Below are 27527 nucleotides of genomic sequence, written 5' to 3' on the forward strand. Positions count from 1 at the left end.
GATGTGAGCATGAGAAGAAGGATGTCCCTGTGGACTTTAATCGATGGGACCTTGGTGGGAATGTTCTTGCCTTTGGATCCTTATTTATTTATTACACTTCTAAGCCCACTCCTAAGAGTCCATCTAACTCAAATTCTTATGATAGAATACCTGCAACTAGCAAAATTGACCGGGAAAATTAGAGGAATGTCAAATCTAAAGGTACTTAGGGAATGGAAAATATTTAAAGAATATTTGAAAATGTATTGTACAAACAATAAGATACTTGCAGAAATAGAGTGATACTGATATCTAAGAATTAATTAAAATATAATAGTGGAATGTATATTTATATACAAAATAAAATAATATGAATCTGTGCAAGGAATACAGATATTATAAGTAGTATAACGAGAATTATTGGAAGTTACATATTTTAATTTGTTATGTAAATGTAATACAGTGTATTTGTTTATGTTTGTTTCTCTATCTTTTCTTTATTGTTTTTTTATTCATTTGTATTGTTTTTTTTGTATTATATGTTATGTATATTTGTCTATGTGAAAATTAATAAAGATTTTCTTTTTTAAAAAAGAGGGGGGGCCATCTAACTTTGAATTAGGGTGGCCACCTTGGTTCCGGCAAAGTAGAGGGCAGGGTGGGGCGGTTGAGGGCGATTCTGTTTCCATCTGGCACTAAAGTGACTTCAAAGCAATCCATTACAATCTATTGCAGTCCAACAGGATGGCCCCTTTGGACAGTGGGGGGAGATTATGCCAAGCTGCCCAGGACGGGCATGTGGGGCACGCTCCCGGGGGGGGGCGAGGTGTGGAGGGAGCCCACTCCCGCACCACAGTTCAGGGTAGGAGAGGGGCAGGGAAGCTGCTGCCCACTTTCTTCCTGCTCTCCACCGCCCGATCAGGCCTGAGCCAGGGAGCGAAGCTGCATCAGGCACAAGCGCCGCAGCCAAGGCTCAGCTCCTTCTGGCGCAGAGCCAGGCTCCATTGAAGGAGCCTGCTGTGGGTGGCCCTGTTTGCACCGCCTCTCAGAATGGCGCCCGAGGCCACGGCACCCATGGCACACACCCGCACGCTATGCCTCTGCCTCTGCAATTTGTCACACGCACATGCATGCACTCACGCGTGCACACGAATCTGTATATCTGTCTGTGTTTGGCTCCCCAGAGCTTCAATACATGACCTTTCACACCCTTTCACACACATGCATTTGAGAAGGATCCCTAACTTAGCTCCTGTTGCTTGGTCCCTGCTCCTGCCCACCTAGCAGTTCGAAAGCACATCAAAGTGCAAGTAGATAAATAGGTACCGCTCCGGTGGGAAGGTAAACAGCATTTCTGTGCACTGCTCTGGTTCACCAAAAGCGGCTTAGTCATGCTGGCCACATGACCCGGAGGCTGTACACCGGCTCCCTCGGCCAATAAAGCGAGATGAGCGCCGCAACCCCAGAGTCGGCCACGACTGGACCTAATGGTCAGGGATCCCTTTACCTTTACCTTTACCTAACTTAGGAGACAGAGAGAAAACCCGAAATACAGGACAAAATTGTATCAATAAAGGACTTGGCATTTTACATTGAAATACTGTTTGGGACAATCCTGTATTATACAAGATAGTTGGCAATCCTAAAACAAAATTGTCAACACCACAGGTGAGGAACCTAAGGACTGTGGACCAAATGCGGCCCCCAGGCCACTCTATTTGGCCCTCAGAACTCTCCCCAGACCACACACCCTATTTGCAGCCACTCTGACAATGTTTCATGCTTGTCCGGAGGTAGGCTAAAGAGGGGTGTATGAATGTGTAGAAACTAGCAGGTAAGCTTTCCATTTTTTTCTCCACAGACTTTTGCCAGTGGTCCTGCCCATCACTGGCATGTGGCCTCCAGGAGGTTGTCCAGAAGGGGACGTGGCCCTTGGGGGCTGAACAACATTCCCCAACCCTTCTCTATATTTGCTGGCAGCATCTCTCCTGGGTTTTAACCAGAGGTGTTCCCCAGCCCTAACCAGAAATGCCAGGGGTTGGAGCTGGGATGTTCTGCGGCGCTATGCCACCATCAGAAGAGAGGAAGCTAAAGAGAGAGGCCTGGAGAAGAAGGACAATGGAAAAGGGAAGACAGTTGCTAGTCTAGACAAGAGGAGAAAGTAAACTCTGACCAGCTTGAAGACCCTGGAGACAGAAGCTTCTCCCAGCCTCCGCAGCAGCTATCTGACATCATTACCCATCATTGGTTAAATGAGTAACCAATATTGGAGTTGGGAACTGTGGAGTGATTATTTGTTCATTGTTATAATTGCCCCTTTATTAGATGTTGTTTCTTAATTTTATGAGATAAAGTAATAATACGTTCCTGGACTCTTGCGTCTGCAATCCGAACAATTACATCACCTTTTCTCAAGGCAGTGAAGAAGATTTTCTCCCCCCTCCTCATTTTATCTTCACAACAACCCTGAAAGGTAGATAAAGCTGAGAGGCGGTGACTGGCCCAAGGGCACCCTGAGAGCTTCATGGTTAGAGAGCAGATTTGAACCCAGGTCTCCCACTCTAACCACTACACCATATGCTGTAGCAACAGCCTCCAGCCTCTTCAGACCCAAGGGCCATCTTTCATCTACCCTTATCCCAAACATGTAATTTGGGGACCCATTTATTAATTGTTTTTACCATGAATTTGTATGGTGGTTGTGATGCTGCTACAAGTCCACCTTAGATCAGGCTGTGACCCGGCACTAGATGAAGAGAAATGTACTACTACATCTGTGGCAATACACACACTATTCAATTAAAACTTCCTCCCAAAGAATCTTGAGAACTGCAGTTTGTTGTGCATGCTGGGAATTGTAGTACAGGGGGGAGGATAAACTACAGTGCTCAGGATTCTTTGCTGGGGGAGGAGGTAAGGTAAAAGTAAAGGGAACCCTGACCATTAGGTCCAGTCATGACCGACTCTGGGGTTGCGGCCCTCATCTCGCTTTAATTGGCCGAGCGAGCCGGTGTACAGCTTCCGGGTCATGTGGCCAGAATGACTAAGCTGCTTCTGGCGAACCAGAGCAGCGCACGGAAACGCTGTTTACCTTCCCTCCAGAGTGGTACCTATTTATCTACTTGCAATTTGACATGCTTTTGAACTGCTAGGTTGGCAGGAGCAGGGACCGAGCAATGGGAACTCACCCTGTCACAGGGATTTGAACCGCCAACCTTCTGATCGGCAAGTCCTAGGCTCTGTGGTTTAACCCACAGTGCCACCCATGTCCCGGGAGGGGGGAAGCAACATCCTTTAAATGTGCTGTTTGGATGTGACCAAGTCTTATCTGATGAAGTGGACTTCCTTGCCATGGGCAACTTGAAAATTGCTGATTGCCTTGGCAGGCCACTTAATGATTTTTCTGCCTATTACAGCCATTATATTGTGCTAGACGCTGTAGGGTTGTTGTTCTACTGCTCCTTTTATTTATTATCTTGTATTTTATTGTGTTGCAATCTGAATTGAATAGAAATTCCGATTGTAAGTCTGCTTCACAGCATGAACCCTTCCTGCTGAAGCTAACAGGACCCCATTTGGGAAGCCCTGGTTTAGGCCTTAATAAAGTATGTTGGTCATCAAGGTGTCACGAGGATCCTTGTAGTTTATGTAGAAAAAAGGGGATCGCTCATTGGGGTTCCACTTCTTCTTTGCCCTGGCCTCAGGGACAGTATCTATTTGGGAGTCTCCATGCTCCAGGGAGCTTCTAGACTCAGCTGAGGTGAGGCTGTAGTATCAGGTGAAACTGCCTCTGGGGATAAAACTAGGGCAAAGAGGAGATGTTGGCGCTTCTTGTGCAATCCAGAAGAGTCTCCCATCGCTCTTTTGCCATGCCACTTGGGTTGGGCGTTCTTTTGTTGTTCCATTCCAACGTTGTCCTCACACCAAACACACCTCAAGCGATTAGTCAAGGAAAATGCACACGGTGTCCAGGAATGCAAAGTAAATCTGGACACAAATGAACTTTAATCCCCATGGGATGTGGGATTTCCACCACCACCCCTCCCCTCATGCTAATGTGCAAAACGTCACACACAGCAACAAGGTTCTATAAATAAATAAATTAGTTTAATAGCATATGGCGTTCGTCTGAGGGCCAGCACATTCCTAGAACATTGGTTCTTTTCGTTTCCTGCTTCCCCAGGTCTGGAATATGTGAAGCAATGACATAAAAAGAATGGGAGGGTTTCTGAGGATATACAGAGTGCATCCATAGCCCACCATCACAGACTTGGGATGAAAGGTGGGAGTTTCAAGTTAGTGATGGCATGTTTCAGTTTCCAGAACTGGACTGCGGAATAATTGCCCTGTGTATTTCTCCTATTAATTTCAACATACCAATTATTATACATTCCACAGAACTTCACATCTTATACAATCTTTTTGGACTTCCATCAGCACCTCTGATGATCCACCATTTTTATCATTTCTTCTGCATTCCTTAAATTCCTATTGCCGTTAATTATCTTAACTCACAATCCACCTCTTTAACCATTTTTGCAATAATTCAAATTATTTACCTCACAAAACTTCTTGCAAACCCTACAAACGTAATCTGGTCATGACAATCACTTTTCAAATAGTCCGTAAATTTACACCAGTCTTCTGTGAATCTCTGGTCCCGCAGGTTTCGAATTCTTCCGGTTAGTTTATCCAATTCTGCATAGTCCATCAATTTCATCCTCCATTCTCCTTTTGTCGGTAATTCTTCTAATCGTCTCTAGGATAAATACACAGAAGCCCTGTGTATTCATCCTAGAGACAATTAGAGACGTGAAATTCCCAGAACCCTTTGCCCTGCTTTAGCAATGTAGAATTCTCAGAAACATTATCCCTGTGTTCTGACAACAAATGTGTGTGTGCAATCCACGTGTCAAAGGGAGAAGTGGGATCGTGCCTGTGGCCTACCAGATATTCCTGGGAAATCCAAAATCCGGACCTGATCACAACAGCGCTCTCTCCCCCACTGAAGTTTCCAACAACTGGAACTGTGCTTAATGGACTCTCAGGTGTCAAACTTGGATACAGACTGGGAAATATCACCAAGCACTAGAAAGCAGAAGTTTCTAACAGCCTTCTCATAGAATCATGGAATTGTAGAGTTGAAAGGGACCACAAGGATCATCTAGTTCAACCCCCTGCAATGTAGGAATCTTTCACCCAGTGTGAGACTTGAACCCACATCCCTGAGGTTAAGAGTCTCATGCCCTACCAACTGAGGTATCCCTCATGCCAAAGGAACCTTCGCCAGCCTGGTGACCTTCAGAGGTTTTCAACAACAACTCACATCAGCTGGGATGGGGGTCAAAAGCGACTGCCAAACACAAACACACACACACCATCACATTACTATTTATATCATACCTCTGTGTTGATTTTAAATGCAAGCTGCATTGGGAGCCAATTCTGGCTGAAAACCAAAGCATAAATATAATTGGTTAATTAAATAACCGGACTAAAGTAAAATATATTAATGTAAGCTTGCTCCTATATTATCTATCTGTCTTGAATAGTCCTTTCCATTCAGGTTTCCTTTGTTTTTGGCAGGTCAGGGGGGAAGAATTAGGAAGCAGAGATGATGCCCAGTTAAGTCTATATTAAAATCCAATTAAATAGCATCTTAACAGAATAGCAAATCAATTCTCGTAAGCTTTCAGCTTCACTGTCGTTATCCTGACCTTCATCATTTTATTATCTTTTTAACAAAGCCAAATGGAAGATCTGAGTGGTTTTCTGGGAAATACACTAGACTGAGTTTTGGTGGGCAGATTTAGGAGCTGGAAACCCCTGTTTAGCCAGAAGCAGCTGAAGATGATCCACCAGAAAGCTCTTTTGGGAGGGGCCCCATTCAAATGAAAGCGTGCAAATGCTTGTAAAAGGAGGCATTTCCTCCAATTAAGTGCTCAGGTTTTCTAAATGGTGGCATTGTTGTTGTTGTTCAGTTGTGTCTGACTCTTCGTGACGCCATGGACCAGGGCATGCCAGGCACTTCCATCTTCCACTGCCTCCCACAGTTTTGTCAAATTCATGTTGGTAGTTTCGAGAACACTGCCCAACCATATCGTCCTCTGTCGTCCCCTTCTCCTTGTGCCCTCCATCTTTCCCAACATCAGGGTCTTTTCCAGGGAGCAAACAATAATGGGAGAGGGCTGATCTCTAGAACACTTCTGTAAAGGGCTACTCTCAGCCCAAAGACATTTCTCAAGGTTTATTTCCTTTTGTTCCCCTCATCTTCCCCTTTTATCATTAAGCACCTCAAAGTCTCCAGTGGCAGGACATGTAAGGAAGATAAGAAATAGATAAGATAAGATAAGATAAGATAAGATAAGATAAGATAAGATAAGATAAGATAAGATAAGATAAGATAAGATAGATGATATAGATAGATATAGATAGATAGATGATATAGATAGATAGATAGATAGATAGATAGATAGATAGATAGATAGATATAGATATAGATATAGATATAGATATAGATAGATAGATGATAGATAGATAGATATAGATAGATAGATAGATAGATAGATAGATAGATGATAGATAGATAGATAGATAGATAGATAGATAGATAGATAGATAGATAGAGATAGATAGATAGATAGATAGATAGATAGATAGATAGATAGATAGAGATAGATAGATAGATAGATAGATGATAGACAGATAGATGATAGACAGACAGATAGATAGATAGATAGATAGATAGATAGATAGATAGATAGAGATAGATAGATAGATAGATAGATAGATAGATAGATAGATAGATAGATGATAGATAGATAGATAGATGATAGACAGATAGATGATAGATAGATAGATAGATGATAGATAGATAGATAGATAGATAGATAGATGATAGATAGATAGATAGATAGATAGATAGATAGATAGATAGATAGATAGATAGAGATAGATAGATGATAGATGATTGATAGATAGATAGATAGATAGATAGATAGATAGATAGATAGATAGATAGATAGATAGAGATAGATAGATAGATAGATAGATAGAGATAGATAGATAGATAGATAGATAGATAGATAGATAGATAGATAGATAGATAGATGATAGACAGATAGATGATAGACAGATAGATAGATGATAGATAGATAGATAGATAGATAGATAGATAGATAGATAGATGATAGATAGATAGATAGATAGATGATAGACAGATAGATGATAGATAGATAGATAGATGATAGATAGATAGATAGATGATAGATAGATAGATAGATAGATAGATAGATAGATAGATAGAGATAGATAGATAGATAGATAGATAGATAGATAGATAGATAGATAGATAGATAGATATAGATAGATGATAGATAGATGATAGATAGATGATAGATAGATAGATAGATAGATAGATAGATAGATAGATATAGATGATAGATAGATATAGATAGATATAGATAGATAGATGATAGATAGATGATAGATAGATAGATGATAGATAAATAGATAGATAGATAGATAGATAGATGATAGATAGATAGATAGATAGATAGATAGATAGATAGAGATAGATATAGATATAGAGAGATAGAGAGATAGAGAGATAGATAGATTAGATAGATAGATAGATAGATAGATAGATAGATAGATAGATATAGATGATGGATAGATAGATGATAGATTGATAGATAGATAGATGATAGATAGATAGATAGATAGATAGATAGATAGATAGATAGATGATAGATAGATGATAGATAGAGATAGATAGATAGATAGATAGATAGATAGATAGATAGATAGATAGATGATAGATAGATAGATAGATAGATAGATAGATAGATAGATGATAGATAGATAGATAGATGATAGATGATAGATGATAGATGATAGATGATAGATAGATGATAGATGATAGATGATAGATAGATATAGATAATAGATTGTCTTTGGGGAAATGGTTTTCCTGTCTATCCAATTTTCTATGGGTTTGGAAGCCTCTGAGGTAACTTCACTAAACATAGCACAAGGTCTCCTGAATTGGCAAGGGTCTTTGCTAATGTTTTGGTGCCAGGCGCCATTTTGAATCAAGATGGTGGACAAAACCATGGTTTTGCTCATTATTTTGTGGTATCACAAGTCAAAACTCACTATTTTTAGTAGTAGTCTTTTTAGTAGTAGTACTAGTTTTTTAGAATACCCAGGCAGTGCAGGGCACTTCCCACTAATAAAAGAGCTGAGGGCCAGTGTGGTGTAGTGGTTAAGAGCGGTAGTCTCGCTCCTCCACATGCATCTGCTGGGTGACCTTGGGCCAGTCACACTTCTCTGAAGTCTCTCAGCCCCACTAACCTCACAGAGTGTTTGTTGTGGGGGAGGAAGGGAAAGGAGAATGTTAGCCGCTTTGAGACTCCTTAAAGGGAGTGAAAGGCGGGATATCAAATCCAAACTCTTCTTCTTCTTCTAAAAATAGTAACAGTAGTAGTAGTAGTAGTAGTAGTAGTAGTAGTAGTAGTAGATGACACACTGCAACATTTTGTTGTAGGTCATTATTCTACATTATCACCGTCTCGGGAAATATAGGCCAGGAAAATCAAAGGATGAGTGCCCCCAGTGCCCCAAGCAAAAAGAAGATAAAATGTCAAAGGTGCAGAAGAATCAGTTAGCTTTCTGAGAAACCCAAACATTTTGCTTCATGAGACGATCTCTCAGGGGACAACTGAACCAGTTTATTGAGGGGAACTGCTTAAGCAGGATGTTACACCATCTGATAAATGGTAGCTATGGCCCGCTAATGCTGAAGGCAGCTTCAGATGTTGCCATAGCACAACCACTAAGACCAACAAACAACTCGCAGTTCCGGTTGTCCGGTTGCTGCTGCAAATAATCCAGCAAGGAAACGACGCAAGACGGGTGTACACCCACTCATTCAAAGCCCTGTGGCTTTGTCCTCCTGACGAAAGGCTCTTTTCAGTAGCAGCGACGCTTGCATAACATCCAAGAGTGCTCTCAACAATCAAAACATCAAAAGCGAAAAGCAACTCAGGTCCCATCAACCAGTGCACATTTAAAGCAATGTTATACCATCTTGAAAAGCCATGGCTTACCCCAAAGTATCCTGGGGACAATAGTTTATGAGTGCTGGAAGTTGCTAGGAGTTCTCTATTTCCTATACAGAGCAGTTCCCAGAGTGGTTTGACAATCAATCCTCCTTCTCCGGAACTCCGAGAATTGTAACTCTAGGCTCACCCAGACTTTCACTTTTCCCATGTCTAGAAAGTCGTAGCAGTTTTCCAAGGAACTGCTGTTTGTGGCAAGGAGGCAAACAAGAGAGATTACCATGCTGGGGAGACTTCAGTCCCCTCACCATCGACAGCTACCCTGTCCCTCCTTGAATCTCCTGAACCTCACCATCAGGCAAGCCAGCCCCAGCAGTTGAGACCGGCAGTAGTCTTGTGACTGCATCTTCATCCAATCTCCATCTGCTGGCTGCAGCACCAGCGACAAAGCAGAGACTGGGGACTCAGCTACACAGCTGCAAATAAAACGTTTTAAATGTGTTATAAAGAGTGGTTCGCGACTGGACTTAACTGTCAGGCGCCCTTTACCTTTTTAAAGTGCAATATACAAATGTGACACTAGTTGGAGATAGTGAGCGACCAAAATTCAATATATTTTTCAAAACGTTTGAAAATAAAGCATTTTCACAGCATTTTTTATGTGTGTAGTTTCCACCTGGGCTCTGCTACAATTGTTTTAACCGTTTTTAATACGTGTAGGGGGTTTTTTGTTGTTGTTCTGAAGAGAAACCAGAGTATTGGGTTTTTGGGTGGTTCTTTGTAATTATTGAGGGAGGGGAGATATGTCTGGAAGCAGAGGAGCTGGGGAGAGCAGAGGATGGCCAATAACAGTGGTTCAAAGGAGGAGGCGGTATGGTGTGGGAGGTGGGACAGGCAGGGTAAGGGGCACATGGCACAGGCATTGATTGATTGATTGATTGATTGATTGATTGATTGATTGATTGAATTTGTATACCTCCCTTCATCCAAAGAACCCAGGGTGGTTCACAACCCGAAAATACAAAATGAAAACACAAAAGGTAGTAGCAAAACAAACCAATAACACACATATGCCCTGACACATTCAAAAGACCATAGAATGTTAATCAGCCAAATGCCTGGTTGAAGTTTCTCCTGCTGCCTAAAGATATGTAATGAAGGCGCCAGGTGAGTCTCCTTGGGGAGAGCATTTCACAAGCAGGGAGCCACCACAGAAAAGGCCCTTTCCTGTGTGCCACCCTCTGGACTTCTTGCAGAGGAGGCACATGAAGAAGGGCCTCAGATGATGATTCCGGGGTCCGGGTCAGCTAGAATTTCTGAACTGCCTTCAGAGGCAGCCCTACATATAACACATTGCAGTAATCTAACCTAGAGATTACCAGAGGACAGTTAGTGACTGTGCTGTGTGCCAGTCGCCCCTCCTCCAACCTGGGGAACTGTGGTTGTCCTATCAGCCAGCCCTCCAGTCTGTGGCTGCTGTTGCTAAATGCTAGGCTGTCTCTGACTTTATGGCTACCATGATGACCACAGGGCTGTCCCAACATTTCACTGGCTCAACGCATGTAGCAGGAAGAGAGTGATCTAAAAGTGGGAGATATTGACATCAATCCCTTGTCATGGTCAGATTGTTTCCTGTTGAGATGTAGGCTTTCAACAACTTTTCGCCTCTGCAGAGGTGAAGAACCTATGAAGATGCTCCATCCTTAGAGGCTGATTGATCCCAATGGGTTTCCAGATGGCTCTGGGGGGGGGGGGGGTTCTGGCTGATATGACTGGCACTACTGTCAAATCCCTGGCCAACCTCTCGAACACCCAAATGGCCGTTGACATGATCTCCCGCGTTGTGAAGCCTGCTTGGATCCCTGGTATAACCCATGAGCTTAGAGCAAGGAAATAAGCTAGGAGGCAGCTTGAATGTGAATGGAGGGAAACTCCAGTCAAAGGCAATCGAACACTCGTTATCAAGTCTACCTAGTGGCAAGGAAGGCTGCAACGAAGGTATTGCATCAGGGCAATGCAAGACTTCTTACACTCTGGCACAAAGGAGGTGACAGAACTGACGGTAGCTCACAATGACTAGTTTGCAAAGCATTTTGAGGATAAAATTGCTTGCATCTGCCGGGATGTTGACTCAACTGTTACAGCAGATGAATCTTGAGAGGTGTCCAGAGCACTGTCTAGTCCTGTTGTGTAGGATGAGTTTCAGTTAGTAAGGTGCGAGGATGTGGATAAGGATCAATCAGGGCGACCACTTGCACTATAGACCAGTGGTTCCCAACCTTTTTTTGGCCATGGCCCACCTAAGCATCTCTAAAATCCTGACGCCCCCACCCCTGTGGCATATAATTCTTATTATTGAAAAAGTGAAGTCCTATTCACGTGGAGGAAGCCTAAAAGGCCATTAACTGTTAATAACTCATTCTCGAATTGCCCACCTTAAAAATCAAATTGTCCCCCTGTGGGGTGTGTGCCCCATGTTGGGAGCCATGGCTCTAGACCAGGGGTCAGCAACCTTTTTCAGCCGTGGGCCAGTCCACCGTCCCTCAGACCATGTCGTGGGCCGGACTATATTTTGGAGGGGAAAAATGAACAAATTCCTATGCCCCACAAATAACCCAGTGATGCATTTTAAATAAAAGGACACATTCTACTCATGTAAAAACATGCAGATTCCTGGTCCGTCCACAGGCTGGATTTAGAAGGTGATTGGGCCACACCCATAAACTAAAATAAAATAAAATAGATCCCTCAGAACATGAACTGGTGTAATATATAGGTGATAAATAACAGAATATCTTGGGAAAGAATTGGGAAAGCAAAAAATAATAATAATAAGGCACTGTGTGTGAAATAACAAAATGAGAAACAGTACAATGAGAATAATCGGAAGTTTATTTTATTTATTCCATCTTTCATCCTTTTCTTTCTTCTTCTTTTCTTTTTCTGTAAAGTATGCGTATGTAGTTTGTATATACTGTGTTATTGTGTGTTGTTGTGTAAGTTAATGTTGATTGTTTAACAAAGATTCTTTAAAGAAAAAGGAACATGAGCTGGTGATTGCTGCAATCGCTAATCCAGCCACATTTGTGGAATACTGGCCCAAGATGCCCCGGTCCTAATGGGAGCTATTTTTAAAGCAGGGCAATTGGTGTTTTGATCCCAGAGCATTTTTTCCCCATCTGGTTCTACTCTGTGCTTATGGAATCTGGGACTTTCCCTCCGTGATTGACCTTAGTTATTTGTGCTCCTTTGCATCTTCCACCTTCTCTCTGAATCATTTGCAATTGAGCAAAACAAGCTGATGCATAAATCAGGGCGGGAGGCTGAGGGAATCATTCCTGCCCTCAATGCCTGGAAGGCAAAACATGGGTAATATTCCTGGCTGCTTAAGAGCTGGAATGTAGAAGCAACAGGAATGGAGGGTTGCAGAGCAGCCTTTAAGTGGGCAAGATGCCTGCAAATGCATTCCCTGAGCTCTTGCCTCACCTGTGATTTGGCAATCGGCTTTTGGCTACGGTTGTCATGGTGAAGAGCAGGGACTCATCTGTGTGTCATGAACTGGCCTTTGGCAGAGGTTGGGGGTATCTGAAGGATGAATAGGATGGAAAGTCACCAATTATGTAAAGAAACCCAGCGGAGGAGTTAATCATCTACCTCAAAGGAAGGGAGGGGGTGAAGGGTGTAATTAAGTCTGGGATGAAGTCATGGAAAAGTTCCTGATCTTTTGGACAGGCTTCCCACTAGGACGGGTGTCTAGAAATCCACTGTGGAATTTTAGTTCTCGTTTTAGCTTTAGTTTTCAAGGCTAAATTGGTTTTTGAGAAGGCCTCAGTGCCACACGCATGGTGCCACAGTGGACTCAAACCAACTGCTGCTGTTTTGGGTCTGAGCTGCTGGGAGGTCATGGAAATTTCACCCAGAGTTCCAGCTCTCAGAAGGAAGCTGTCAGCAATAGAACTGTTGACCAGATGTGTGGCGTTTGTTATGGAAGTAGATGGGAGACAGAGGAGAAGGTCATGAAAGGGAGGAGCCATATTTCTCCAGAGGAGAGCTGGATGCACTCTGGGTCAGCATGTCCCAGGCTGCGTACACACAGCCTCCCTCCACAAAGAATGCTGGGAACTGTAGTTTGTTAAGGGTGGGGGGATTGTAGCTCTGTGAGAGGAAAATTACAGGTCCCATGTGCTTTAAATGCACAGTGCCTCTGCATCCTCAGTGTGCTAAAAACTGGGCCCCTGGTACAAAGTAGGAATGAAGTCCTGTGCTTTGCGGTCTTCAGATGTGCCCGTAAATGTCATCTTCCCTGTTTTCCTCTGGAGGGAATCCTTTTTGTAAGAAGGCAACTGCTGTGACATTACCTGTGCCCTTCTAAAAACAAAAACAGCCTCTACTCTCTTCTTCAAAACTATTATATTCCATCCAGTGCTTTTTTTTCCTTAAAAAATGTTTAGGGGTACTCTCATTTTGACTCAAGAAAACCACCATTTTATAATTCCAATTAGGGAAAATTAATACAGTAAATGGACAAAAGTACAAAGATTCACAAAATGTTTAGAGGTATGCATACCCCTGCATACCTCCCAGAAAAAAGGACTGATTCCATCACAAGCAAATGAATGTAAATAAAGTTTACTAAACCTCATATTCTAAACCTGTTTCATGTCCTCCTTTAGTGACCATTTCCCCCCCTTTAAGTAAATAATGAAGATAATAGCATTGACCTTCCTTCCAAGGTTGTTGTATGACGAAAAGATAACGCATGTGGCATTCCTTTGGAATGCCCTGTATCTAGATTGTTGTAGCCCAAGTTAGTCAGAGTAGACCCATTGAAATTACCGTAATAAGCATGACTAATTTAGGTCCATTAATTTCAGTTGCTCTACTCTGCGTAGAACTTAGTTTCATGCAACAGTGTGTGTGTATGTGTGTGTGTAATTGTTAGCAAAACAACAAAATAATAATAATAACAAATAATAAATTTTATTTATACCCCACCCTCCCCAGACAAGACCGGGCTCAGGGCGGCTAACACCCAATATAAAAACAACTGATTGAAATACAACTTAAAAACAAGATTAAAAGCAATTTTTCCTTCCTCTTTTTCACTTCCCAGAGACTTCAGTTGATGGGAGCTTGATATTAAAAACAGATCACTGAGAAAATGCAAAAAAAATAGGGGTTGGTGTCAGCAGGTCTTTTTAATTTAGCGGTTTCTCCCTGGAAAAGGAAAATCTGGATTGAATGACCAGGGTGTGGGGGATGCAGACTGGTATTTTGATGCCAACTTTCAGGCATCAAAAGAGCATCCGTTTTTCTCTTCCCACAACAAAGACCCACCTGGTTACCTGGTATCTCCCACCCCCATCCATTCCTAGGACTGGCTCTTGAGACATGGCATGCAAAGACAGGATCACACATGCCCACATACATTTCTAGTGAGACACCAGGAGCAGAAACCTCCCTGCTCCCAGTTGGTTTGTGAATCTCTTTTCCCCACCCCCTTACTCCAGACAGGCCATTCAGATGCTGAGGTGCAGAGGCAGGTAAAGAGGAGGGAGGGCACATGCCCAAATGTGTCACCCTGTGAAACTTCCCACTGATGAGGGTGTGGAAGGAAGGTAATTTGCATCTGCCTGGCAGTATAAATAGCCCTGTGAGTTATGGTCCCTCTCCAGATCTCAGGTACAACAAGGCAGGCAGGTCCTGAAGAGAAATCAGAGAGGAGAAGAAAAACCCAACCTGATCATGCCTAGCTTCAAGTCCACCATGTTGCAGCTTGTCTTCCTCGGGGCACTGTTTGTTTCGCCTGCTTATCTTCAGCAGGCGCCTTGTGATATCATCAAGAAGACCGTTACGCGGGGCGCTTACAAGCTGAACGTGGAACCTGCTTATTTCAAACCAAGTGCCATCTACACAGGTAAGTTGCACTTTGTTTCCAGGGCTGCTGTTGCATCTTGGCATTCCTGTCTGTGTGTTCAGAGCTAACCTGCCTTTGGCCATCTTTGGGATCCAAAGGGTGTTCTGCCATTTTGGGGCACCCTTGCCTTGTGGACCCAGTCTCACCAAAAGCCCGTGAATGCAGGGCTTGTTGAGATTTTAAGCTAGCCTTGCTGCAGTGACCTAGAGAAGCTCAGAAAAGACATAGGATGGAAGATACGGTATTTGTGGGGTTTGATGCACAGTCTAATGGGATGACCAAAACCAAAAGAACAAGGAAGGGGGAGCCAATGTGGTGTCCTCCAGATTTTGGACTACATATGCCTTCATCTCTGTGCTGGCTGGGTCTGTTGGGATCTGAAGTCCAGCAATATCTGGAATGCAACCCATTGGTTAACAGTGTGTTAGGGGATCTATTCTTTCTAGAGGCATTGTAGTTGATGTCAGATACAGAAAGAGCAACTCTGAAGTAGCCCGTAAGTCAGTGCTGGGCGAAAGGGTGTGAATCTGCCAGCCATGGAGCTGATGGATGGGCTTGGATCTATGCCACTATCTCTAGGCCACAGTCTCCCATCTGTAAAATGGGGCCATAATGGCCTATTTCACAGGTTTGTTGCAAAGCGGGAAGAGGTGGTTTATTAAGGTCTTTGCACACACAAAAACTGCAGTAATAGTAGTAGTAGTATAGTAGTAATATTGTAATGCTCTTATCAGTCTGTCACTAAACTGTAATGCAAAGGTCCTACAGGTTTCAACTAAAAAAGGACCCAATCTTCCTTTGGTAGAAATGGTGGACTTTAAATTTTATAATAAATGAATAATTTTTAAATGAATACCAAATGAATACCCGGAAGGACAAAATGATATGAAAGCAGCATAGATTATATTGGAAGGGAACAAAATATTGATTCACACCACTTGAGAATGAGACCTAACATATTCAGTATTAATTTTTTTAGTGCCCAAAGAGTTTCCCCAATTTTGATCATGCATCTCTTGCACAATGACTACTGTGCCATTTAACCTGATAGACTGAGCTGCCCTAGCAGGGATTTGACCCACAGCCCCACCCAGGGTGGAAGACGGTGTGTCACCCTTGCCATTGCCAAATATTATTTTTGGTCCCTGTGTGGGATGACGACGCCCCAGTTTTTATCTTCCCCAAATGAAAGCTTGCTGTTCACTAATGAAGCCCAAATTTAATAAGCTGTATTGCAAGCGGCTGTTGGAGAGCCTCTTCTTGAGACACCTAGGCTAGCCAGTTTCCCTGGTCCAGCAAAATGAAGGAAGGCATGAAAAGGTTAGCTGTCCGTGGCTTCAATGAGGGTCACACATTCAGTGGCGTAGCGTGGGGGTGCAGGGGGGGCCGGCCACACAGGGCGCAACATCTGGGGGTTAGGGGGCGCAAATCCACGGGTTAGGGGGCGCAAATCCACGGGTTAGGGGGTGCAAATTACTTGCCTTGCCCTGGGTGCTGACAACCCACGCTACGCCACTGCACACATTTCAGCACAAGAACCTCTAGTAGCCAAGTCCAGATCTCTGACAAGGGCAGCAGTTTTCAAATATCCGATTGTACCTCCCTTTTATCCTCACAACCCTGTGAGGTTGTCTTGGCTGAGAGAGAATGACCAAGGTCATCCAAGGAGCTTCATGTCTGAGTGGTGATTTGATCCTGAACTGGCTCTCTTATGCCAGTCTCCATACACTAGGAGGTTTAGAGTTGGGGGTCTCGAATGAAGAATATGGCACGTAGGCAAGAAGAAACCTAGTGCCTTTCCCCCCCCCCCTTTAGAAAAGTATATCATATGCTCAGATTTCCTGTTCCTGCTTCTTTTCTAATGAAATGGTATATTGTATTTACACTCATTCCCCTCAATGTCACAAGCTGCCTCAAGCTTAGGAGAGGCAAGATTTAAAACAAAAACAAAACACCACATTTTGAATAAATTTAGTCAAAAGATTCAGATGGCTTCTAGGCTCCATGAATTCTAACCATCTAAATCACAACACACAAAGCTATGGAAATAATAATAAATTAACAGCAATGATAAGAAGAACCTAAAGCTGTTTGTGTGTGTTATCTCGCTGTAATCCTTCCAATGCAACCCTGTTAAGATAGGTCGGTTTTATCGCACCCATACTGCAGATAGGGAAACTGATGCTTAAGAGGGGCTTTGCCTAAGGCCACATGAGACAAAGGATTTGGATTTCCCCAGATCATCACTGCTACATACAGCAGCTGCTGTTTGTCTTCGCTTTTTTGTACAAATGATGCCACAACGGCACATCCCACAATGATGCCGAGATTTTGCCTTTCTGTAGTTTCTTGGTTTTCTTTGTCCCTTTGCCCCTGCTGTGGGCTTTCTGGATTTTTTCTCCCAGTATCACATCAAGGTCTTTCCTCTCTCTGCCCTCCATCCCTGAGTTTCCCAGTAAAAATGTGATTTCTCCCACTCTCTCTGCAGTCACCATTACTGGGATTGACAACAGCACTTCCGTCATCCTGCAAGCCGTGCCTTCTGAAGACGGCTCCAGCGGTCTGTGGGAAAGTGAAAACAAACCCATCAGCTGCAGTGGCGTCGAAAACCTGGTGGAGAAAAACGTCTCCAGCGGCAGCAGCACCCGAACTCGCTGGACGGCCCCCAATGCCAACATGGAATCTGTGCTCATAAAGTAAGAATCCTGACCACTGGGCCTTTTCTGCACCAAAGAGTCCCTGCCCCAAGGGGTCTACAGCCTCACACTACCAATGAATGTATTGTTTCTCAATACAGTTGTCTCTTGAATTACCACAGAGGAGCTTAGGGTTCCTAAAATGGCGTCGGCGTTGAGAGACAGTGACATAGATGCAGGAATTTTTCTCCCTCCCCAAAAAGCTTGGACAAATTTGTGGTCTATTAAGCACTTTCAGCCCCTAAACAAAAGCTCCATGTGTAAAGGGAAGGTCCCTGTGGACAGGAAATGTCGGATAATGGCCATGGCCTTCATGACTGACATGTGAGCTTCTCACAGATAGTGGGGTGGCTTCTTCTGCAAGGCCCAAAGGCACTAACTATGCCAATCTAAGTTAGAACTGAATTTTAACGGAAGGGTGAGACTGGGAGAACTAATCAGAGCAATTATCTGATAGTTGGGGGCGTGTGTGTGTGTGTGTGTGTAAGCGATAACAGTGGAAGAACTTGCTTATTTCTCCTATGAGAAGACATCAAAATTTATTACCTAAATCAAGAAGGCTGAATTATTCGTAATTGTTTGAATTCTCTGGTTTTTCCTTTGAGGGGAGGGCTTTTATTAGCCTCTGCTTTCATAGGAACTGTCTCACAGCAAATCAAACCACTGGTCTAGCTAGCTTAGTGTTGCTTACCCAGACTGGCAGCGGCCGTACAGAGTTTAAGACAGGGGATCTGTACCAGGCCTACCTGGAGCTGCTGGGGACTGCACCTGGGAGTCCTTCTGCTTTAGGCAAAGGGTTTGTCGAGAGGTTGCAACACTTCCAGACACAAAGCCTGGTGTTTCCTTGCTGGCAGGGAGAGCTGTGTGACTCCCAAGTGCAAAACGTAAGACATAAATTTACGGCACAAAATGTGGTTTTGTATAACGAGGCACTGCTTTATCCAAAGGGGCATATATCAGCCTGCCACCTCATGCCTGTCTGATGGATATGCTTGCTTTAATTTATATTGAGTGCTCTATAGCAAAGCTTAAGATTCATTTCCCCCTTTTTCTGCAATGATCACCAAGAAATGCCAATTGGCTGAAGAAAGATCATATGCAGATAAATTACACTAGCAATAACTATCCGTATCTCCTATGCTTGCTCCTAAAAGTTATCAGCATAGTTGCTCAGGCACAAATGAAAAGGAAGCTCTTATTTTTTTTCCCCTTCTCCAAATGCCAGCTGAAATGGGGTTCGAGCATCACTGCATCCCCTCCCCCATTTTTAACAGAAGTGCTGTTTGGCTATCATTTCACAGCTTCTCTCCTCCACCATTCATGATCCTCATTTTCTGTTTGTTTCCCAACAGGTCTTTTGTCATCTTTGCCAATGGAACAACCCTGCTGCAAACTCAGACCCTGGCAAGAGGTAATTTTGTGAGAAAACAAGGTCTCCCTCCAGTGTCAGTCTGTCGGGAATTGTAAATCGGTAGAGTGCGGTTGCGTTCAGATCCTGTTTGAAGGCTTCCTATGAGAGAACACATTTTGTTGGCTGCTGTGAGAGCAGGATACTGATGGGTCAATGGCCTGATCCAGCAGAGCTCTTCTTATGTAACATCCAAAGCAACCTCTCTCTCAACCCCACCCTCTCTCTTCCATCTAAACAATGGGGGGGCGTGGAGAGAGGTGACTACTATTGGCTAATATAGCTCAACTTCAATCTCAGTCTCAGGGCAATTCCTTCAAACATTTGCAGGAGGGGAAGTTGATGCAATTCCTGTTTAGCCAGTGGAAAACAACCTAGGAAGTTGTCTTATACTGTCAGACCACCAGTATTATCTGTGCCAGGCTTCCTCCAAAATTTTAGGCTGCTGGGCTGGCTATTATCACTTTTTTGGAAATTGCAGGTGGGCAGAGTGCTATTTTGCTCCTGCATACCTTTCAGGCTTCCCCCCCACAAGTGTCTGGCTGGCCCCTGTGAGAACAGGATGCTGGCCTGGACAGGGGCACTGGCCTGATCCAGGAGACTTGTTGTGCATCCTTATATTCTGGGGCTGACAGGAGTTGTTTCAAAAGTATCAGAAGGACACCAGGTTAGGGAAAGCTGATATACAGTGGTACCTTGGGTTAAGAACTTAATTCATTCCAGAGGTCTGTTCTTAACCTGAAACTGTTCTTAACCTGAGGTACCACTTTAGCTAATGGGGCCTCCCACTGCTGCCGCGTAATTTCTGTTCCCATCCTGAAGCAAAGTTCTTAACCCGAGGTATTATTTCTGGGTTAGCGGAGTCTGTAACCTGAAGCATCTGTAACCTGAGGTACAACTGTACACTGCTCTCACTGGCAAGGGCTGTCTAGGATTTCAGCCTGGCAGTATTTCCCCAGACCTGCCTGGAGAGGCTGGAAAGTGACCTTGGAAACCTTCTGCCTACAGAGCACTGAGCCACTTCCCTTCCTGCTGCCTCAGGCCTTGATTTATGTGAGGGCTTTGAACTCAGGCCTTCCCCCCACCCCAGTCCACCTACAGATCCTTTTCTGCTAAGCCGCAACAGCTTGGCTAATCTGATTTGTTTCTTTCAGACACAACAACCACCAGCATCAGATCGGTGTCCTCCTCCGCCACCCCTCGCCCTGACACCAGCACCCCTGCTTCCCACAACCCAACGCTTCACAGCAACCCAACCGATGCCCACGTCCTCCTCAACGCCAGCACCGTCCACCACCATAACTTCGCTTCCTCCCACCAGTGGACACAAGGTCCCAAAGGCTCGGCCTCTGCAGCTCAAGGCAGCTCCTTCCTCCTGGCATTCCTGCAGCTCCTCTCCGTCTCGCTGGGCTTCAAGCTCCTCTCCTAAGCTGAATCCCGAATCCCCACAACACGCATTCCCTGCTTTCCTCTCGTGCGTGGCCACCTTCCCTTCCAAACAGAACGTGAAGGGCGGGTGGCTGGTCTCCTCAAGAAGGAAATCCCTCCCTCCCTGCCTTCACCTGCAACTCTCTTTCCCCTCCACACCATTATGCATCTTTATTTGCACATTTATTTCATCAATCCCTAATATAGCCCAGCTGCTGACTCAGAAGATATGGCAGGAGGTAGCTGTACTGAGAGACATCTAAAGAGAGAGGGCTCATGCCTTTAGGGGGCTGGGAGCAAGATCAAAACATTGTCTCTTCTTTATTTCTTTTTCCCTGCCTAGGGGACAAAAATATAATAATAAGCTAAATAATCAACAGACTTAACTCTGCCTGTTGCATATGGATCCAGTGCTGCTAAGATCTTCCATGGCAAGAGTAGGAATAGACCAGATATTTTAAGTTAATATTATTTTATCAGGCTTGGGACAATGATGCAACCTTAGGAATGGAAGCATCTCAACAGTTCCTTCTGTGCATCCCACATCCCCACCCCCCCCAAAAAAAATTCTTCCAGTTCTCTGAAAGAGAAGTGCTAGGAAACTGGTCTCTATCCTTGGAGGATATTTGACTGGATGGCACAGGCAGGATGGAAGGAAAGGCTGATCCATTGAGAATATCCACTATACACCACGAACAAAGGAAGCAGTGTTTTGTACCGCCATGTAGTCCAAGAAGGCTGTTCCAAAATTCTGATACCACACACATGCACACACCCCTTTCCCATATTTTATTTTCTGCGATAGAGGAAAGAAAACCCGGCGTTTCCATTTAAACACAGATCCGAATGCCCATGTGCCAAGCAGATCTGAATGCCCATGTGCCAAATTTGAAATTGCACCCTTTCTTCAGCTTCTGAAACAACTATCGGTAGACGTTTATGCAGATTAAGGGAGGCCCCTTCATTTACTGTATGTATATTAACTCTTATGAGCCCCCTGCTGGCAGGGCAACCCCCATGGACTGTAAAATACTGTATTTATTTGCTCTGAAATACTCGGATAACTCCTCTGCTTCTTAAGAAGTGCTTACCCTACTGTTTCCATAAGTTGTATGCAGAGAGGAAAATGGGGTGGAATCAAGAGAGATGAAGGACGAACCAAGTCTATTGGTGGTTAATTGTGGGCTTCCACAGAAAGATAGGCTGGGTTTGCTGCCAGTGGCTTTTGTTACAGACTGTGTTTCCTCAGGGAAATGTATTTTGGAAATGTATTGTATTTGAAAGACCCTGGTTCAATAAAACTGCTTCCTAATGTCCTATATATAACTGTGGCCTTCTTTTGGGGGTGTTGCGGGGGTGGGGAGAGGGTACTGAGTGAGGAATGGACAACTGAGCAAAGGGTTAGAAAAGGAGCACATTAGTGGCTCAGTTTCAACTGGTTTATATACTTCTCAAGGTCATGAGCAAAAGTCTCTGAAAGAACAAGGTTAAATCCTCCCTTTTTAGTTATGCCAGCGTTAAAAGTCACAGCCATGACTTTTTGGAATGGGTTTTTTTTCCTGCCCCCCAGGCAAATGCTGCCTCTTTTGCTGTAACAACCTTTCCAAGCCAGTTTCAGCCAGGAAACCGACCTCCCCTCCCCTGCTTTATGTTGACATTCGTTTGAGGCTGCAGAATAACAACGGGATTTATTGGTGCCGCGGGACGCCTGATCCATTTTAATGAGGACTAGGATATTGCAGATCACTTGAGGTGCTAAAAGAAGTGAACACAATTATACCCTTTTCATTCAGCGGCACATTGGCAAACGGGAGTTGTTACCCTGTGTACTTTAGAAACAGCAAGAGGATCCAACTGGTCAAAACTCTGTATAGTTTGCCAGAAAAAATAATAATACTAGGGCTTGCCGATCGAAAGGTCGGCGGTTCGAATCCCAGCTGCGGGGTGCGCTCCCGTTGCTCGGTCCCAGCACCTGCCAACCTAGCAGTTCGAAAGCACCCTCGGGTGCAAGTAGATAAATAGGGACCACTTTCTAGCGGGAAGGTAAACGGCGTTTCCATGTGCAGCTCTGGCTCGCCAGAGCAGCAATGTCACGCTGGCCACGTGACCCGGAAGTGTCTTTGGACAGCGCTGGCCCCTGGCCTCTTGAGTGAGATGGGCGCACAACCCCAGAGTCTGGCAAGACTGGCCCGTACGGGCAGGGGTACCTTTACCTTTACCTTACAAGGGAGGTCAGCAGCAAAGATGGTGCCAAGTGCCTCTGGGTGGTGTGGAAATGGTCCCATGTGTTAGATTTCTGAAAGGAAAATCATGATATATTTTAACGCTCCTAGACATACTTTTTGGGATTGATTCCATTGGTTTTGATGGATTTAATTTTCAAGTAAGCACACTTAGGATTGATTGTGGTGTCCTATGCCAACCTGGCACTGATGTAAAAATTGGGGTTTAGCTTTTGCTGCCCATCTCCCCATGGGACTCTGAGTCCCCTAAGTTCAAGATCAGTCAGAAAAGAATGGATGGAGGCAGGATCCAGTGGAAAGCAAGGCAGATATTTATTTTTCTGTTGCAAGAGTTCCCTCCTCGCCTTCCAAGGAGGGAGAGACCCTGACCAAAAGTGAGCAGGAACCTTTAAAGACTTTTGACATTGCCCAACCCCCTTCACCAAAGGGCACCCCAAAATCATCATACATACATCATAGCAGGCAGTCTACAGCAGAAATTCTGTCTGTCAGGATACCTGATAATGATCATTGATTGCATTACCTGGGCAGCCTGGCCATTCTTTTGTGGTGGTTAATACTTTAGTTCCTGGATCCAGATCACAGACTCACCCAGTCATACACAAATACGCCCTTAAAACAGGATTTGTAAGCAAAAAGACAATGGGAAGGCTTTCCCCATTTGCCTCCCTTACTGCAGAGGAGTATTTGAGGTCATTGGGAGAGTTGCAATGGCTTCAGGGTTGCTCTCCTGCTCAGACACATGGTTCATATACTGAGATATGTGTGCATTTATGAATATTTGTTGTATATTTGAGACCTTAGAATTCTTAAAACAGGGCCCTCCAGATATTTTGGGACTGCACCGCCACTCTCACAGCATGCACTGGCTGGGGCTGATGGGAATTGTAGTCCAGCATGACAAAAGTTGGATTAGGTTAGATTGATTGGCAATGGGGAAATGCTCTGGAAATGTAAAAAGTGGCAATCCTTCAAGTAACTGCAGAGGCCCAAGTGAGAAGCTACTCCTCTGGGAGTCTTGCCTGCTCCCTTCCCTAGCCCCCCACCCCAGCCCCGAATTCCACATGGATGGTGGATGCCTCCTGGAAGCCTACAAGCAGGTCACAAAGGCAAGAGTCCTCTTTTAGCAACTGCTCCTGAATTGGTAGGCTCTACTTGTCTATCATTACTAATAGAGACTGACAGACATCTTCTTTTCATTAATTTCTCTAATCCTCTTTTTTGAAATAAGAGAACCTGTTTCATACTCTCATTGTGTGTTTTTGCCAGCCTGGATTGATTGATTGATTGATTGATCATTTTTCACAACAAAAAATGGCAATATAAAAAACACAGAATACATAATAGAAATAAAAACAAAGACGACCCAATATCAATCAGCCAAAGGCCTGGTTGAAGAGGAATGTTTGTGCCTGGCGCCTTAAGATGTATCATGAAGGGGCCAGGCAAACCTCCCTGGGGAGAGCATTCCACAAATGGGGAGCCACCACAGAACAGGCATGTTCTTGTGCTGCCGCCCTCTCGTGGAGGGGGCACATGAAGAAGGGCCTCAGCGGATGATCTCAGGGTCCAGGTAGGCTCATATGGAGAGAAGCAGTCCTTAAATATGAATTTGAAATCTGATAATGCCTCTTGCTTTGCAGGGTGGAAGACAGAGAGGGGTGTGCATAGAAATAAGTCTACTGCACAAAGGTAAACTTCACTGAGCCACCTGCTTTTGCTCTGGCCTCGCCCAGCACTGGCCCAAGGAAGTGTGGCCCTCAGACTGGACTCTGGGCAAGGGAGGGCTTACTGGATGTGGTGTCACTCTGTATGGTAAAAGGGACAGAGAGTTAAACAATCCCAGACTCCTCCACAAAATCCTTGTGGTCACTTCCCCAAAACAGGATAGATTTTTCTTTGATTGTGCCGCAGATAAAGAAGCACATTTTACTTAGAAATGCCCAACAAGTCTTATGTCTGCGCAGGATTGTAGCCCAAGTGAATTCGCCATCCAGAACTGCAGCTTCTCACGGGTCCGCCTCTCTCAGGTGATGTTATTAGGCAGGTAAACAACAGGGGAAATTCCCAAAGGCTGGGATGCACAGAGGAGGTGCTGGTTTCTTTATCTTGCATTCCTATCAGGCGTCTTCAACAGCACGCTCAGAAGTTAGTCAGCTGCTGTGGAGCTTCCCTCATCTTAGCTCAGGGTTACTCAACCAGGTGCTCTTGAGAGGCTATGGGTTCCAACTTTGATCATCCTGAAGGCTCCACTACACAATTTACTGAGCACTAGTGGAAAGCGGAATTCTAAGGAACCACATTTTTTAAAAAAAAAAAATCAGTACAATTTTGAAATCAGCGATTAAAATCAGTGTGGTTCTGAAAAATTCAGCTGGCCAACTCGATTCAAAATGGCATCCAATTTTCTTCAAATATAGACAAAAACCTGCTCCTTCATCTTGAGAAGAGTCATGCAAATTTTGCCACACATTTTAAGGACCACAGTCAGTTCCCTCAAACATTCCCTCACACATTAGGGGAAGAGTTTCCAAGTGAAAGAACCTCTCATTAAGTACTACTGAAGTCTTCCCACACCCCTCAACAAAATACTAGCATTAACCATTAACCAAAAATACTAGCATTAACCATCTGAGTAATGCATCTCTCCCCCAGCACCTGTTCAGCAATAGCTGTGCCACAGTCAGATGATGGGATGAAACCTCCCTTGATGGAACAAAATGTTCTGCCTTCTCCCTCTCCCTCTCCCTCTCCCTTTTCCTCTCTCTCTCACACCCACACACTGTTATGGCTATTAAGGAGCCATAACACAAGGACATAAGAGGAGCCTGCTAATCAGGTGAATGGCCCATCTACTTCAGCATCCTGTTCTCACAGTGATCAACCAGATGCCTGGGAGAAACCGGCCTGTAGAATTTGGGCACAAGAACACGCTCCTCTGCTATGATTTCCAACAACTGGTATTTAGAGGCCACTGTGGCTCTTAAGCCTTCTCAATGAATTTGTCCAATCCTCTTTTGAAGCCATCCAAGTTAGTGGTCATCATTGCCTCCTGCGGCAGTGAGTTCCACAGTTTCACTATGCACTTCATAACCAATACATCCTTTTACTTTGTCCTGAATCTTCCAACATTCAGCTTCATCGGACGGAACGGAATCACTTGCTGATCTCTACCCACACAGCTTCTCCCATTTCCATCCATGAGTTTCGCTTGCTCAATTGCCTCCTCTTCTTGCTCAAAACATCCTCAGTCTTCCTCATGGGAAAACAGTTTCACTCTTTCCCCAGATCAAACCTGGTCCATGAAACATCCACCCAGAAACAGATTTGTTACAGCAATGCCCTCTCACACTCTTGCGATGCAGACCAGGGGAGAGACAATTTGGAAACTGGTCTGTGCCATCTCAAACAGGTGTGGCCCTCCTATCTCCTAGCTCAGCATACCATCTTAGGCCCTCAAAATTTTATTTTTCAACAACTCTACTTTATTTTCTACTTAATATCCTGACTTTCCATTGGCAAACGGATTTAGCATTTGGGCAAAAGGACGGCAACGGTGTACCGCAAATGTGTAGCAAAGGGGGAAATAATCAAATGAAGCATGGTTCTTGATGGCAGCTTGAGGGACAGCTGAATAGGGCCCCTCTTCTCACTGCAGCTGATGAGGGTACAGAAGAATTCACCTGCAGAGTATTATGGCAACCTCCACACACACACACACACACACCAGTTCTGCAGCAGCTGGTGCACAAAAGTGTACATAAGAATCTGCTGGATCAAGACAATGGTTCATCTAGTCAGTGGCGTCTCAGGGGGGGCACCTGAGGGGCAGTGGCCCCGGGCATATTTTGAGGGAATGCATTTTGCTCCTCAATGTCCTGCCAGCCCCTTGCAGCTGTATCCCTGCCCACCCATGTCCCGGGAGGGGGCGGGACAGACATGCACCTGATGTCTGCACTCACAATGCCCTGCCAGCTCCACACCTCTTCGCGATGCTACATGGCTGTGTGAGGAAAACACAACAGGCACATGCCCTTTCTTTTTTTCCAAAAAAATTATTCATTTTTTTATTATATATTTATTAAGTTTTCACAGATAATATAAAGACAAAACAAAACAACAATACAGACAAACACAAATCAAACAGAAACAAGTATAATTTCATTCCCTTATTTTCAAACACCTCACTTCCCCGACTTCCTCACACCTTCCCTTTCTGTATTCCAATTTCTAATCAAAGTTCAGCAAATCCTTTCCTTTAATCCTGTTTATATCTTTGCCTTTCTTTTCTTTTTCATATCCAATACAGCTAGTAACCACATAGTTTCTAAACCAACATCGTTTCAACATTCATTAATTTTACAGTATTTTTTAAGATAGTCCTTAAATTTTTTCCAATCTTCTTTCGCCGTCTCTCTTTCCTGGTCTCGGATTCTGTCGGTCATTTCTGCCAGTCCCATATAGTCTATTACCTTCATCTGCCATTCTTCCAGAGTGGGTAGATCTGCAGAAAGAAGACCTGCAGAAAGAAGTGGGCTGTAGAGAGGAGACAACTTCAACACGAAAAGGAATACTGGACTTAGCAAATTTATCATTTGGACTGAAACCACCGAAGGAAGAGGAACAATTACTCGGAGCAGTAGGAGGAGAAAGTAAATAAATACCATCATGGCTCTGCGACTTCTAAGTTGGAATTGTAACAGCCTTAACATGCCTCAAAAAAAGAAAAGAGTTTTTCATATACTAAAGAAAGAACAATTGGACTTGATTTGCTTGCAAGAGACACACGTGACA

The 27527-nt window shown here is 44.1% G+C and overlaps 1 protein-coding gene across 1 annotated transcript; it reads left to right on the plus strand.

The window, feature by feature from the left end:
- Positions 1-14700: 14700 nt before the first annotated feature.
- On the plus strand, positions 14701-21816 carry LOC310832379 (uncharacterized protein). The gene is made up of 4 exons (XM_083714156.1): positions 14701-14958; positions 17447-17654; positions 19007-19065; positions 20217-21816. Exons 1-4 carry the CDS (start codon positions 14787-14789, stop codon positions 20489-20491), a joined length of 714 nt encoding a protein of 237 aa, XP_083570282.1. The 5' UTR covers positions 14701-14786; the 3' UTR covers positions 20492-21816.
- Positions 21817-27527: the final 5711 nt, after the last annotated feature.

Source organism: Podarcis gaigeae (assembly GCF_964106915.1).
Source record: "Podarcis gaigeae genome assembly, chromosome: 15".
Lineage (NCBI taxonomy): Eukaryota > Metazoa > Chordata > Lepidosauria > Squamata > Lacertidae > Podarcis > Podarcis gaigeae.

Coding starts and splice junctions, on each gene's coding strand:
- LOC310832379 (XM_083714156.1), top strand. CDS start 14,787: ATGCCTAGCTTCAAGTCCACCATGTTGCAGCTTGTCTTCCTCGGGGCA. Junction 14,959..17,446: donor ACCAAGTGCCATCTACACAG/GTAAGTTGCACT, acceptor CTCTCTCTGCAG/TCACCATTACTGGGATTGAC. Junction 17,655..19,006: donor ATGGAATCTGTGCTCATAAA/GTAAGAATCCTG, acceptor GTTTCCCAACAG/GTCTTTTGTCATCTTTGCCA.